Here is a 15,802-nt window from a genome sequence, read left to right on the forward strand (position 1 = left end):
CAGGAGCAAATGGGTCACTGCTACTCACAAAGACAGGTGCCATTTTGAAAGCTGTTCCTCTCTACCTAAATCTTCCATTTTCCAGATACACTTCAGAAATGTCCAAGTGCTGAAAATGTCCCCTTCAAAACACAGAGTTCAACTTTTAATTTAACCTGAGGATATTAGAAATAATGGGACTGTAGTCTTCAGAAATCAACACGGTCCTCCTTAGCAATCGCTTTTATAATTTATGAAAATAAGGAACAGGAAAGTAAAGAACTTCCTCATTGTCAGGCAGCAAGTCAATAGCAGAGCTTGAACTTGACTTATCTTTTTAAGGGGAGGCATTGTACTCTATAAAATTTCAAATTACCTTGCTCCAAGCATATACTATGGTTATTTGATTTGAGTGCTCACAAAAATCATAGCAATTAAAAATATGGATGCCACAGCGATGAAACTTTAAAAAAATCCTTTAAGGATTCTTCACTTTCCACCCAAGTCAAGGGAGAACACAGGCGAGGTAGACAAAGAGGACCGAGGACCGGGTGGGGACAAGGCCCTCCTGTGGTCTAAAAGCTGAGTCATAGGATCGTACCCCTGCAGTGGGCGAGGTCCTTGTGTGAGGGTCACTGGCACCCTAGCTTAAGGATGTCTTGAAGCAAACAAAGCCAGTTTAACGGTAAAGGAATGCCTGTACCCCTAGGTACCAACAGGGTCCTTAGTTACCATGCGCTAGTCCGCCGTAGCCGTTAGGACCTTTGTTGAAAAAATTCATTATGATATAATGAAACGTAAGGGAGGAAAATAAATCATGAAAGAAGATTTGTAGGATGGGCATTTGCTCATTTTATTTTTCGGCCATCGTTGTACTAGGGCGCGCGGGTGAACATCGTGGCGTGGGGGAGGGTGGCAAACGCCCCACAGGCCTCCGGACGCCGTTCCGGAGGCGCAGCGCGAAAGAGTTAAGCGGGCTCGTGGATGACATCACCTCATTTACATAGGAGCGCCAATATAGCAGCGTGCGCCGCGCCCCGCCCGACACTCGGCGGCGGTCACTTCGCAGACCAGACTTCTCTCGTTCCGGCGTCTTGCTCCGGTGAGCCCCCGGGCCCTTTTTTTCCCCTTCCTCTGTCCCTTGGGATCCTTCCTGCTGGGCGCCAGCACTCGACCCCTTCATCTACGACCCCTATTAAGGCGTCTCTAAATCCGAGTCCGCGGGAAGGTCGTTTTGGGGACCATGGGGATGTTAAACCCTTCCAGATGCTAGCTAATAGGAACGCGATCTTGACTTTTATTTTTTTTAAACCCTCAAAATCCGGCGTCTTGCCGTGCAGGTTAAGGGGAAAATTTAATTTTTTTTCCCCTTAAAGGCATTCTGTATTGTCTTTTGAGTTCAGAAACAGAACGATCCTTTGTTCTAACGCACGTTCTACCGAGCCTTGAGCTTCAACGATTCTGTATCCCCGTAGCCTCCGATGGCTTCTTGGGCTGTCCAGGTTTAGTGTGGGCTGGGCTGTATCGTCAAATTTTGGAAGTCCTTCTTACAGAGGAGTGTGAGCAAAGGATGCTTAGTTGTCCCCTAATGCAGATCAGGATTGATTTATGGGGTGGTGAGGAGGCAGCTTTGTGAGCCGCTGGCTGCATTGTTGAGCGCGAGAGGAAGCGCGTAGGGCGGTGGTCCGACGCTCGCAGCTGCCGCCTTTGTGAGAGGGGAAAACTAGACCCCGTGCATCTTTTGGGAGAGATCACATCCAGAAAATGGAAACACATTTTGCCACCTTGGCTCCATTTTCAGGATTTTTACTCGATTTTCCCCCATTTTAACTTGGAAGTGGCTTCGTTATTCTCTACTTGTTCAACGGGATTTTAATTTACCACTCCGCAATGATCAATTTCATTACTCGGAAAAATCCAGCCTTGAAGCCATCTTCCCCCACGTTTTGAAATATTGAGGGGGAGGTCTTTTTTTTCTTTTATCTTTTTTTCCCTGTAGAAAGAGGAATCCCTTTAGTCCTAAATGGACAAGGAAAGAGGGGGGGCGGTTTCCAGGCTGCAACTTAGAGGGGAGAAGCGCATTGCTGAGCGGGTAGAGGCGAGGGTGGGTGGCTCCTTCTCAGTCTTCCTCTTGGCTTTGTACCACCAGCTTCCTCCGAAACCATGTCTGACAAACCCGATATGGCTGAGATCGAGAAATTCGATAAGTCGAAATTGAAGAAGACAGAAACGCAAGAGAAAAATCCTCTGCCTTCAAAAGAAAGTAAGCTCCCACCCTCCACCCATGTTCGGAAAAGGCTGGGCGGGAGCAGCGGGTGGGAGGATGGGAGGGGCTGTGAGGAGAAGGGGGGGGAGTGCGGGGGGAGGAGCCGACAGTTTGATGATAAATGTGGTTTGGAAAGGTTAATTAAAAATTGTTTATAGCCAGCAAACACAGGGCTTTAGTGATTTAATAATGGAATATTTAACCTGCCATATTAATATACAAATACATTTATTTATTAAAATGTACTTTGATTTGATATTTTTTAAAAAATATTTTATTTTATTATGGAATATTTACATACCACTTGTAGAATTTTTGTGAAATGCAAAAATGTTTTAAATGAAAGTATTGATTCTTATGGCGTCCTCTTAGCCTCCATCTTTTTTTCTCTTTTGTCTTTTTCCGGTCACAGCGATTGAACAGGAGAAGCAAGCAGGCGAATCGTAATGAGGCGTGCACCGCCAATATGCACTGTACATTCCACAAGCATTGCCTTCTTATTTTACTTCTTTTAGCTGTTTAACTTTGTAAGATGCAAAGAGGTTGGATCAAGTTTAAATGACTGTGCTGCCCCTTTTCACATCAAAAAATCGAGAACTACTGACAACGAAGGCCAGGCCTGCCTCTCCCATCTGCCTGTCTCAGGCTGGCAGAGAAAGAAAAGAACTTGCATGTTGGTGAAGGAAGATATTGGGTGGGAGGATGGTGAAATCTAGAGTAAGATTCAAGGTGTCCTGCAGGCTGTAAAATGCAGTTTAATCAGAGTGCCATTTTTTTTGTTCAAATGATTTTAATTATTGGAATGCACAATTTTTTTAATATGCAAATAAAAAGTTTTAAAACCTGGCTTGTGTGACTTGTTTGGTGTCTGAAAGGAGCGGTTTGATACCTTAAGAAACCTTTGCAATGGGGGGCCTGCCTCTGAGAAGTGACAAATATCTGCCGATTTGGTAAATTCCCTCACAGCATAGAAATATGGCTTTCACCCAGGACCATGAAATGCCTTGTGTATACTAAGTAATGAAGAACATTTTCTTGGGCTGATTAAATTCCTAGTATGAGTTGCATGAAAGCTTTAATAATAATTTATTTGCAAGCCAGACAAGGTAGTGTACTTATGTCCCTGCTACTTGGGAAGGTGAAGGAGGAAGATCACTTGAGCCCAGGAGTTTGAGGGCATCCTTGGCAATATATATGCAGTTTAAAATATTTATGGGCTTCAATAAGCCAACCCTGAACTTATTCCTATGCTTGAGAAGTTGGAAGATGACAATTTATAGCACATCCTCAGCTATCAAAATGAACTTGGGTTATTTAACCAATTATTAGCATTGAACAAATTCTATGAATTTTAACAGCTGCTTTAAAAATAAATTTGGGACAATATTTAAGGTTGCTTTTATGAAGTAAGTGCATTAACCGTTAAGGACTTCCTCTTGGTTTGAATAATAAATGTTTGAGTTTAAAGGACATAAGAAGGACACACGAGACATTTGTGCAAACTTTAAAGTTCAGCGGGAATTGACTGATAGCCAGATCTTGACTCTTTGGAGACCTGAAGAATTTCTCAAACATCTGAAGTAGAGTATTTTAGCTGGTGGGAAAAAGCGAAGACCTCATTTGCGCCATTTGCTACAAGCCACAACATACAAGAAGAAAATGAAGAATAAATTTTTTAGGGGTAAAAGATGTTCTTAAACCTCCTTAATGGGTTCCTGGGTTCTGTAAGGAAAGGTGCAGAGTTTTTAAAAGCAATTTTATTAAACCAAAACAACATTTAAGAATGATAGTAGGCAGGCACGGTGATGCATGCCTGTGATGCCAACTTCTCCGGAGGCTGAGGCAGGAGGATCACAGGCTTGAGGGCAGCCTCAGGAACTTAGTGAGACCCTATCTACAAAAAAAAGGGCTGGGAATAGAACTCAGTAGTAAAGCGCCCCTGGGTGTGATCCCCCCCCCAAAAAAAGTAGTTCACTCAATATCAGCAAAGCTAAAATGTACAATGCAAATGTCAAAGGTAAACCTTTTCTCCCTAAAAGCTGACTTAGGAAAATACCCTTTAGAAGTAGGGAGGGGCAAATTCTTGATCATTATTAACTTGGATGAAATTCATTTCCTTTGCTTAACACTTCTTTTGAGAAATGCACAGGAAAGCATGTACCTGTGGTTTAGACAATCAAGTAGACCATCAGCTAGAAACCCATATTTGCGTTGCAAGGGGGGGAAATGTATCGCTGCTGCCAACCTGAAGGGCCCCGCCTGCTGAAGGGGAGAAAACGTGGGGAGGGAGATGAAGCTGGCCTTGTAAGCTTGCAGTTTCTTTTCTTACCTACAAGGCAGAATATAGGCCCAGTGAAAATGCCCAAGCCACAGACAGACCCATAGAGGTTTTTGTTGCATGCATTTTTCAAACAGTGCAAAGATGAAAAAAAGATTTTGAGAAATTAATACAATTCCAGTGTTCCTCAGTTTAAAAACATTCAGGGAAAGGGATGACTCAGGAGATCAAGTGATGAAAAGAGAGGACTTTTCTTTCCTGGGAGGACAAAACTAAAACAGCAAACAAAAAGTAAAATTAGAAATCCAGTAATGACTGAATGTTGGCTGCTTGGTGTGAGAGATCAGTGAAATTCAGCCTCCTCTGCCTATGTCATCAGCTGTTGGAGTTAACTGCTGTAGGGGGATAGGAGAGCCTGTTTGTTGTTTTTTAATGTGATGGGAGAGTCTTTATTCTTCCCAAGGGAGAATCTTCCCAGAAGGGCTGGGGATATTTATGAATCAGTGTGGGAATTTATGCTCTTGCTAGTTGAAAACTGGGGGTTGACAGTATTTTTCACAGATACAAAGGGAATATTAAGTTTATCATTAGAATGAGAGAATCTTCCATTTGGAGACCCTCACTACTGCATCTTCCACCCTAGAGGAAACAGGCCAAAGGAACTTAAGTAAGAGCTGAAGGTCACACAGTTTTGTCTGGGACTTCTGCAAATTTCGAATTGATAAAGACAAAACAAGAGAAAATAACAAGAGGCTTACTAAAACCAGCTTTAGGACAGAACCGTCTTCATTTTTAAATCTCACAGATTCTCAAACCGTTACAACAGTGAATTTCGGTCTTTCAGTGGCTGGAATCTTAAAGCTTTTTTATTCTTTCAGAACAACACAGCTTTTGGGCTGTGTGCAACGATTCAGTGTGCATGGGGGCGGAGGGGGTGGTCGGCAGGCAGGCATGAAAAGCCTTGCAAACATCAGGCTGCCTCTCAGCTCTTTTGGGCCTCTTACATCCCTTATAATCAGTTAGGTATTGTCGCTTTAAGTGCATGAGGGAGATCTATTTAATTCCTCACAGAAGCATCTAATTCCTCAAAACACAAAAATATATATTTCTTAATTATTTCTAAATGTATGGGGCCAACTTTCATACTTACTAGGAAGAATTCTGCATTTGGAAGTCATATTTCAAGCAAAAATTAAAAATAAAAGACTTTGAGCCTTTCTTAGTTCAAGAATGTAAACTTAAAACATTGTTTAATAAGGTTAAAGGCATTTAATGCTTCATTTACCTTGTAGCTTTCTCCAGCTTAGCAAGAAAATAGGAAAAATACCCTCCTCACCACTCCCCAAAATGCTCACTTTTTTTTTTAGATTACATTTTTAAGAATGGCTTACAATGCAGTCTGTGAGAATTAACATACCAATTTGGAATTCAACTATATTTTATTTGCATGTAACGAGAAAGGGCTAAATTATAAATTTAAGGCACAGATGTAGGAAGAAGTAAACTGAGAAGAAAACATGTTTCTAAAACCTGTACTTATTTGGTTTATATTTCTCTTGATATTTGTACAGTGTTTTAGATCTCTAGTCACATTGTCTTGCAAGTGCTATCCCTACTCTTAGCTTCTGAGGCTTTTGAGGGCACAGTTCAACAAACATGATGTATTGTTTCATGTCCAAAAGTGCCTCTCACAGTAATGGACATATATGATGGTTTCATACATACTTTTTGCCCCTTGACTGGTGGAGACTTCATTTAACATTCTTGTTTTGAGGTGCCTTTGAACATGTGACTATCATTCTATGCAGCACAATTTAAAATATATTTTTAAAAATAAAGAGCTTTGAACACTAACTCACCACTGTCCTCGGTTGTGCTGACTTGAATCAATACTTAGAGCAAACTATGTATTCTCATATTATTAAGCCAGAGCACTGGATCATTAGTTTACTCTACCAATGCTTATTGATTGTCTAGTACATGCCAGGTATTTTATTTGCCACAGATAGATACTTACAAATAAGACACAGTCCCTGGCTCTTGTGTATCCTACATTAATTAGAAAATGTCCTTTCCATCTCACTCCTTATTTTTGAAAGGGATTACTGGGGATAGAACTCGGGGTGCTATACCACTGAGGGTCTACATCCCCAGCTCTTTTTATTTTTTATTTTGAGACAAAGTCTTGCCAGGTTGCCCAAGCTGACCTTGAACTTGCAATCCTCCTGCCTCAGCCCCCAGTAGCTGGGATTACAGATGTGTGTCAGTGAGCCCTGCTTTCCATCTAACTCTAGAGTGGAAAATGCTAAGAAAATATTTCTTTGTGGGTTTAGGGTACATGATGAACCTAAAGGGGTTTGAATTTCTCAAAGAATTTTAAGATATTTTCTTTGCTTTAGTTTGGACATTTTCCCACATGGATCAATAATGATTACATTCAAATCCTCCCAAAGCTCTAGTGAGTGACGTGTAATTGAAACCAACTGATCCTTCACAATGAAATAAAATATTTAATCAGCATTTAAAGATTGGAAATAACACTTGCCTGTTATATTTTCACAATCCTTTCTGAGGAATGCCCAAGATCCTGGAATGAACTGGACTGATAGCCTTTGGAAAATCTATCATTTGTTGGGATTTTGTGATTTAGATGTTGAATTTCCAGGAAAACACTTATTTCTCAATCTTCACCTTTCCCCTGTTCACCTTTTCTCTCCTGTTAGACCATAAGATTGTGGGGAGCAGAAATGGTTGCTCAATTTTGAAATTCCTCAGAGAACCTAGCAAAGTCAGGACCACATGAAGTTATACCTAAATATAGCACCTGCCTGGGTGAGGGTCACATTTGTTTATTAGGATTCAATGGCTTGATGTGTCAATGGAGAGGGACAAGCTATGTGCATGATCTATTCAAAGAAGTGGGAACTATTCCTGTCACATTACTGTCAAACCACAGGAAATTATGTTTTTCCCCATTACCACACTGAGCTCTGTAAGTGCCTGATTACCTTTGACTACACAGAGACTTCATGATAGTGTTTCTCTCAATTTAGAAACAAATATTTCACAGGATATATATATATATATATATATATATATATATATATATATATATATATATAAAAATATATATATATAAAATCTGTCTGTCTGATGTGTGTGTGTCTGTGTGTGTGTCTCTGTGTGTGTGTGTGTGTGTGTGTGTGTGTGAGAGAGAGAGAGAGAGAGAGAGAGAGAGAGAGAGAGAGAGACCATGTGGTTGATTTTATTTAAAACAATGACTTGCAAGGGAAAGGAGAGATACTGAGGAATGATATTGACCAAATTATAGTTATACTATGTGCATGTATGAATATGTAACAACAAATCCCACCATTATGTACAACTATAATGCACAATTTAAAAAAACAGTGACTTGCTTGGAGAGAGGAAAGAGTCATTCTTTACTTCTGAAATATTTATTGCAGACCTACTGCATGCCTGGCTCTTTCCTACTTGCTAGGGAAAGAAATAAGTCCTGGGTCTGACCTTAGCTCGATGTGAGAGGTGCATGTGCATGGGTGAACAGCCATGTTCAGCATAAGCCTTGCCTTGGTTCACTTACCCAGCAACTGTTCACTCAGCTTCTATTTTTGCCAGGTAAGATATTGGGCTGGAGATGAACTGGAACCAGATTGTGAATGGCTGCTGCACTTGGTTAAGGAGTTGTAATATTGCCCTAATCGTTTAGTCCTCATGAGGCAGCTTGTAAGCTCTTTCTGTTCAGCAGTGTAGCCATGTGTAGGTCGGGCAAGGAAGAAACAGTCCATACTTGTCATCAAAAAGCAGATTAAGATCATTAGTGTTACAGTAAGCTGTTATCAGAAGCTCATAAATCTTGCTTATATTGGGATTTCTAGGCTTAGTCAATAAGAAGAGCTTGTAATGTCTCTACATTAAAAACACTTTTCATGTTCACTTACTACCATTTTTAGACTGACATGGACATAGAGCTAATAGATTTGAAGTGGTTCAAATTACTCTATTTTGTGTGGGCTCTCTGAGGCTTGAAGTGCTTTTTTCTAGGGTTTGTATATCAATATATGGTCTTTAATCATGTATTAGGTTCGTTAAGGCTGCTGGAACAAATGATCACAGTCTTCGGTGCTTATGGAAACAGAATTTATGTTCTCTAAGTTCTGGAGACCAAAAGCATGCTATCAAAGTGTCAGCAGTGCCACAGTCCCTCCAAAGGATCTAGAGGAGAATCTTTCCTTGCCTCTTCCAGTTTCAGGTACCTCCAGGTATTCCTTAGCTTGTGGCTACATATCTTCAATGACTGCTTCCACCTTCAGATGGTCTTCTCTGTCTTCTCCTGTCTCTTGCAAGGGTTCTTTGTATTGGATTTAGGGCCTACCTGCATAATAACCCAGGATAGTCTCATCTCAAGCTCTTTAACTTATTACACCTGAAAAAAACAAAACAAAACAAAACAAAATTCTTTTTCAAATAAGTTAACATTCACAGGTTCTAGGGATTTGGTATGCACTTACTTTTATATGTGAGAGGGGCTGGTTGAAGTGGTCAACTGGTGATCAAGAATACGGGCAGGGACATTTTACTGGACAAGTGGGTTTGTGGAAGGAGAGAAGATAATTGACACTTTTTCACAGTAATCAGAAAATTACTCCATGATTTAAAGACTAATGTGGAAAAACTTAGGAGACAAGGGGTAAGGAATAGAAGGAACACCAAAGGTTTCTGATTAGTACGTTTCCTGTGATTACAGAGAATATGTCACAGGTGATCATAGAAGAAAGCAATTGTGCTGGTACAGTAATTTGGAATGTCCTTTAGGAGAGTTAAAAATACCATATGAAAAAAAGATATATTATAAGTAGATGAAAGGACAATCCCCAAAACTCAAAAAGAAATAAACTAAGCAAAGAATATACACTGGATTTTTTTTGAAGAAAATATTATAATATATAACCCTCAATTTGTAATGTCAAAACTATTGGAAACTTGAGCTCAGAAAGTGAGAACACTGTGAGTTCATATATTAAAAATATAAATTCTCAAGGCTGTACATATATGGCTAAGGTATTCCTCTAAAGTTCCACTGACTTTTTTTTAAATATATATTTTTTAGTTGTAGGTGGACATGATACCTTTATTTTACGTTTATGTGGTGCCACGAATTGAACCCAGTGCCTCACATGTGCCAGGTGAGTGCTATAACACTGAGCCACAACCCCTGCCCTCCACTGACTTTGTAAAATCAGCTTTTTATAAGCTCTGTTTTATAATCAAAATCAAAAATACATGCATGCATCAAGAACAAACATTGGCAGCTACTGTTTTGAACCTTCATCCTATCAGGGCATCTTTTCTGTCATAGGTCATAAAATTTTCCAGTAGAAAAGAGAGATAGCAAAACAGAAATCCACTTAGGTCTTCAATCCATATTTCAAAGAATTAATTCTTCAGACTAGAAAGAGGCATAGTCAATTGTATTTAACAGATTTTAAGAACCATCGGCCTCAAATGAAACTGACTTTTTTTTTTTTAACCATATTCTTTTGAAACAGCTAGAATTTATTTTCTCCTCTCCTGGAGGCTGACACCTATGCATGTTGACATCTTTGTATCACTAGAATTTCTTGGGCATTAGGTTTGGCCAAGGCCAGTTGTGACAGCCCCCTGCCACCATTCTTTGTGCCACAAGTGTTCCAAATAGGGTCTCATTAGGATATGAGGGTGAGTTAGGGTTTTGGGTCATAGGCCCAGGCTTAGTTAAGAAAAAATACTTGAAGCTGGTATATCCAAAACACCCAGCTGACTACCATTTTAACTTCTGTTTCTCATCCCAGCTCTACCAGCTTCAGGCCACACCCTAGAACATGGTTTTCAAACCACAGGCCCTGTCTCAGGAAATCAATTTTAGTTGATCTTGCCAGCATTAAAAACAAGAGAATAAAAAACGAACAAGACAAAACAAATCACTAAAGAGAAATAGAACAGGAATTTCCAGACTCTTATGCATGGTAAGGGTAAGAATTGTTGAACCAAACTTCTGTTTGAGTTATTTATGTGTGAGAGAGTAGAGGTGTGTGTGTGAGTGTGTGTTTACTGATCTGTGATGTAAAATGCTTCTCTCAATGTGAGTCAGATTTGCACATATCATGACTTTCATTTCCCAACTTTCTGACTCCTCAGGGCCTTTCTCCCCCTTTTTTTGTGTCTAGATTCACTCCTAATCAATCATCTCTGTTGACTTTATCCCTCTCTGCCAGGTGCTGCTGAAATTGTCCTTCCCACCCAGTCCTGGAATCCACTCCAAGAGTCCATTTTCCATTCTTTCACCCAGCTTCCCAACTGCCAACAGACCGAATGGGAGACACTTTTTCATACTGTCACCTCTGAACTTGTCTCTTGCTTCTGGTTGGCACTCTATGAGCTGTGGCACTTTACAGAAGCTTCATAACTTCTATGAGTTTCAATTTTTCATCTGTGAATTGGGAAAGGGGTGGTCATAACATGTGGAGTTGCTGTGGGGATTGAAGGAAATACATATATTATAGATGCTCATTATATGGTCTTATTATTGCAACAACATTTTAGTTCTCAGATAAGTGCACTGTAACTTCTCCCCTTACCTTCCCCCTTGGTAGTTTTGACAATGCTGACCACACCCAACTTTTTAAATCTCCTTCCTTTCTCACCACATGTTATTCTCATTTGTCTGACAATTCTTGTTCCATCAGTTCCTCTGAATGATTTTTCTCTCTTACCCCCAAAGTGTTGCTAATCTTCAGATCTGGTCTGTTCCTGACCTCCTTTGGTGCTGGGCCTTACTCTACACACTGGAGGACAGTTCTTTTTTTTTTTTTTTTTTTTTGGTACCAGGGATTGAACCCAGGGGCACTCAACCACTGAGCCACATCCCCAGGCTTTTTTGTTTTTTATTTTGAAATATGGTCTTGCTAAGTTACTTAGGCTGGCTTCGAACTTGCGATCCTCCTGCCTCAGCCTCCCCAGGAGCTGGAATTACAGACATGGGTCACTGTACTGGGCGGGAGGACACTTCTTTAATTTCTAAGTATTGTTTTCACTCCTGAGCTTCACCTCCTTGTGTCTTTGCAATATGGGAAACCAGATAGCTGCTCTCTCCTGCCACAACCTGCAGCCTTCCATTAAATTGCCCATCATCCCAAGGATGGGGAGTGTCTTGTCCTTTCACAAGAAGTCTTTATGTGACTCATTTTACTAACTTTGAAAAAAACCTTCAAATTTATTGATGAGTTTCTAGAAGAGTCAAAAGAATCCCCCACCTTCTTCACCTTGATTTACTGATGGATCAACATTTTACATTTACTTTATCACCTTCCTCTTTTTTTCCCTAAACTCTTTTATATTAAAGTACCATAGCTTACATTTCCTGAGAACAAGGACATTCTCTTACATAAGCACAGAGTTGATTAAATGCAGGAATTTTAACATCAGTAAAATATTATTATCTAACATGAAGTCCATATTTAAATTTTGCCTGTTGTTCCCTTTTTACTTTTTTTTAGGTACTGGGGCTAGAACCTAAGGGTCCTCTACTACTGATCTGCCTCTCCAGCACTTTTTATTTTGTATTTTGGGACAGGGTCTCTCTAAGTTGCTGAGGCTGGCTTTGAACATGTGATCCTCCTGCCTCAGCCTCCTGAGTAGCTGGGATCACAGGCCTGAGCACTTTTCTTCTTCCTCATCTGAGATCCACTGCAGGATCATGCATTGCATTTAATTATCATGTCACTTTAATCTGGAACATTCCCTAAGATGTTCACATCTTTGGAGAATACGGACCAACCAATATAATTTCTCTCAATTTCACTTTACCAATGTTGTTTAATGATTAGATTCAGATAATTGTGGGTAGGAAAACTGGTAAAGGAGACTGGGTCCTTCTGGGTGCTTCACATTAACAGGCACATGCTGTCAATTTGTCCATTTATCAATGATAACTTTGATCACTTGTCTGAGTGGTTGCCACCAGGTTTCTGCACTGTAAACCTATCATTTCCCCTTTGTAATTAGTAAGTGCATGTGAAGAGATTTGAGACTTAAGACCATTCCTCTTCAAACTTTCTCAAAACTTCATTTATTGATGATTCTTGCTGAGAGCAATTATTTCTATGATATCAGAAAACAAGTCATTTTCTGATTCTATCATTTCTCTAACCTGACTTATCATTTTCATATGTCCCACCTCATATGTTTGAACCAATGAAAATGCAATTTCAGGAGCAGGCATGGTGGTACATGCCTGTAATTCCAGCTAAGGCAGGAGGATTGCAAGTTCAAAGCCAGCCTCAGAAACTTAGCAAGACCCTATCTCTAAATAAAATATTTAAAAAAGGGACTGTGGATGTGGCTCAGTGGTTAAGCACTCCTGAGTTCAATTCCTAGTGCCAAAAAAAAAAAAAGAAAAGAAATGAAAATGCAATTTCAAAATTTATAGGTTGGGGCTGAGAGCATAACTCAGAGTGGTAGGGTTTATGTTTAATATATGTGAGGCCCTGATTCAATCCTCAGCACCATACCCCACAAAATTATATACTAATGATAATAAAAATAAAAATAGCTTATATAGGCCTGTGGATTTGTTCTGCTGAAGGACTCAACATTATAGTGGTACCATGTTACAAGGAATACTTTCAATGTCTTTTTCAAGATGCCAGTTTGTGCTGTTATTTTAATCTTCAACACAGATTGGGGTTTATTTGCAACCAGCATTCTCACATGTTATGGTTGTGAATTTAGAAAAAGAATATAGATAAATATGTGTAAAAAGCATGCATGTTCAGATCACACTGGCTCTTTAACATAAGTTTTGATCAACCACGAATATTATTTAGCTTCCATGATCTGTCAGAGAAATTGCTTGTCATTAGTTGTGTGGGGTTCCAACAAAGATATGAAGTGTTGGGGGTTGGTAGAGGCAGATCCTCCTTAGGTTCCTGCTAGGTAATGAATTCTTGCATTATGAAAGAAATCTAAACACAACTGGAGTAATTGGGCGTGGCCTTCAGCAAGTTTTTTTTTTTTTTTTTTTTTTTTGGCAACTGTGCCACAGGAAAAAGCCTTCTGCTCTGTCTCTGAAAATCAAGAAGAGACTTTCAGAAATGTGAGTTTGACTTCAGTCAAGTGCCTGTGTTTCAGCAAGCCTCAAGCAAACACCACCTGTTCTACTGGTCAAACACACCTTCCTAGCCCTAGTCCAAGAGAGGAATAAAAAGGCAGAGAGCTTCAAGGATGCCTGGCCCTCTTCCATTTTCTACCTGGAAAAAATGTCTTCATCCAAATACTGCTGTTTGCTTATAACAATTGCCTTATATTATCTGCATCTTGGGGCCAGTGCTAACACGGCCACATACCTAAACAATGACTCGCCCCTAAAGTTGTTTTAAAGACACCCTGACCATGAATTTGTTTTGGAAACCAGGAAAAAAAAATCTATTTCAATGGAGACTTGTCCTCAAAAGAGGAAGAGTCTCCAATATGTAATAATAATAATAATAATAATAATAATAATAATAATAATAATAACTTTCTTCTAGATTTCTTTTGCAGGACAATCATCTGATTCCCCCCCACCCCCGTACTGGCAGTGGAAACCAAGGCCTCATTACATGCTCTACGACTGAGCTATATCCCCTGCACTGATCTTTTAAGAGTGTTTTGAATTATGAAAAAATTTTGAACCATAATACATATATGTGATTCTGAAACCAAGGAAAACCCTAAATATACCCTCTAGCTTTGCTTGCTTTTAGTTACTTGCTTTTATCATCAATTTTAGAGGTCATGTAGCTAAGCAGTATACCCCCAATTAGCTTTGTTGTTGATAGCACCTCTTATGTCTGGTCCTTATGGTAATGATTATGTGAGTTGTTTTTCAGAAACTTGGAATCTTCTTTTGTCCATCTCAAACCAGTTGAAACCACTGACTCTTCATTTGGGCCTGCATGGGTATCCAGTGGGTGACCTTGTGATGTGAGAGGGCACAAAACTTCCCCCTCAGATCATGCTAACACCACCATTTTTTTCTGAATATGTGCCCTACAAAGAGCCACGAAATAGAAAGACCACTAATTACATTATCTTCCCTACCTCCATCACCTTTCCTTATACCTCAGATTACCCTTTTTCTTTATTCCATAAATATCTCTACACCCTGCCCTCAGTTAAGCAGATAGGAGATTTGGACCCTATCTCATGATTCGTGTGTCATGAATAAACTTTCTTTGACAAAATTTGCCATTTTAGTAATAGACATGCTGTGTGGGAGGCAAAATGGGCCTCATTCAGTAACAGTTCAAACCTCAAAAGGATATGAAAGGTACACTCTTGTTTGCCTGATTTTCCTTGTTCTTTTTAGGTAATACTTTTTATTAGTTTCTGGTTTAACCTCCAATAAGTACAAAATAAATATGTATTTTAATTTCCTATTTCCTCACACAATTGCTATTATAAGTTTACTTAAAATAAACAATATAAAATAGACTAAAGGAAAAAATTCTTCTGACCTCCCAACTCATTTTCCAGAAGTAGCCATTAACAATTTTATGCAAATCACTACAGTTGTACTCTAATAACGGTGCTAATGACAAGAGCTGCTTGTGAAGTGTTTCAGAAACATGAGGGTTGGTTGTTAAACACAGTCACTTCTAAAAATTATATAAGCTGAGCTGGGGTTTAGCTCAGTGGATGAGTGTTTCCATAGCATGTGCTAGGCCCTGGGCTTGATTCCCAGTACCACACACACAAACACAAATATATAGAGATAAAGAGATACACGTATATTTGTATATATCTCTCTGTATATCTATCTATCTATCTATCTATCTATCTATCTATCTATATATATATATATATCATAGATATATAAATATAAGCTTATGCTGAAATACATTGTATTAAAAGGAAAGGTAATAAGTGTTCAAAGCTTATCACTGTTTAAGTATTTTACTATTATTCATGTTCTTGAAGTTAATTATATCTCTTATATCTGTTATGGTGGTAATACTTTAAAATAAGTCTTGCCAAGCATCTCTTCCAAGTTCCTTTTGAGGACTTAACCCCTCTACTGACATAGACTGTAAAATATCATCACTTAAAATATCTTAAAACAAGGAATGTAAAGAGGTAACTAAAATGCCATCACAATTATTCTTTTAATTTAAAGAAAATCAGCCTTTACAATAAATGACATTGTTTATGAAACAAAATTGGCTAATGCTTACACATAT

At 39.2% G+C, this 15,802-nt stretch overlaps 1 protein-coding gene across 1 annotated transcript; it reads left to right on the top strand.

The window, feature by feature from the left end:
* The first annotated feature begins 932 nt into the window (after positions 1-932).
* TMSB4X (thymosin beta 4 X-linked) lies at positions 933-3,092 on the top strand. The gene is made up of 3 exons (XM_081277623.1): positions 933-1,081; positions 2,129-2,242; positions 2,658-3,092. The coding sequence occupies exons 1-3, from the start codon at positions 964-966 to the stop codon at positions 2,690-2,692; spliced, it is 267 nt and encodes an 88-aa protein (XP_081133749.1). The 5' UTR covers positions 933-963; the 3' UTR covers positions 2,693-3,092.
* Positions 3,093-15,802: the final 12,710 nt, after the last annotated feature.

This window comes from Spermophilus citellus, assembly GCF_964194105.1.
Source record: "Spermophilus citellus genome assembly, chromosome: X".
Taxonomy (NCBI): Eukaryota; Metazoa; Chordata; class Mammalia; order Rodentia; family Sciuridae; genus Spermophilus; species Spermophilus citellus.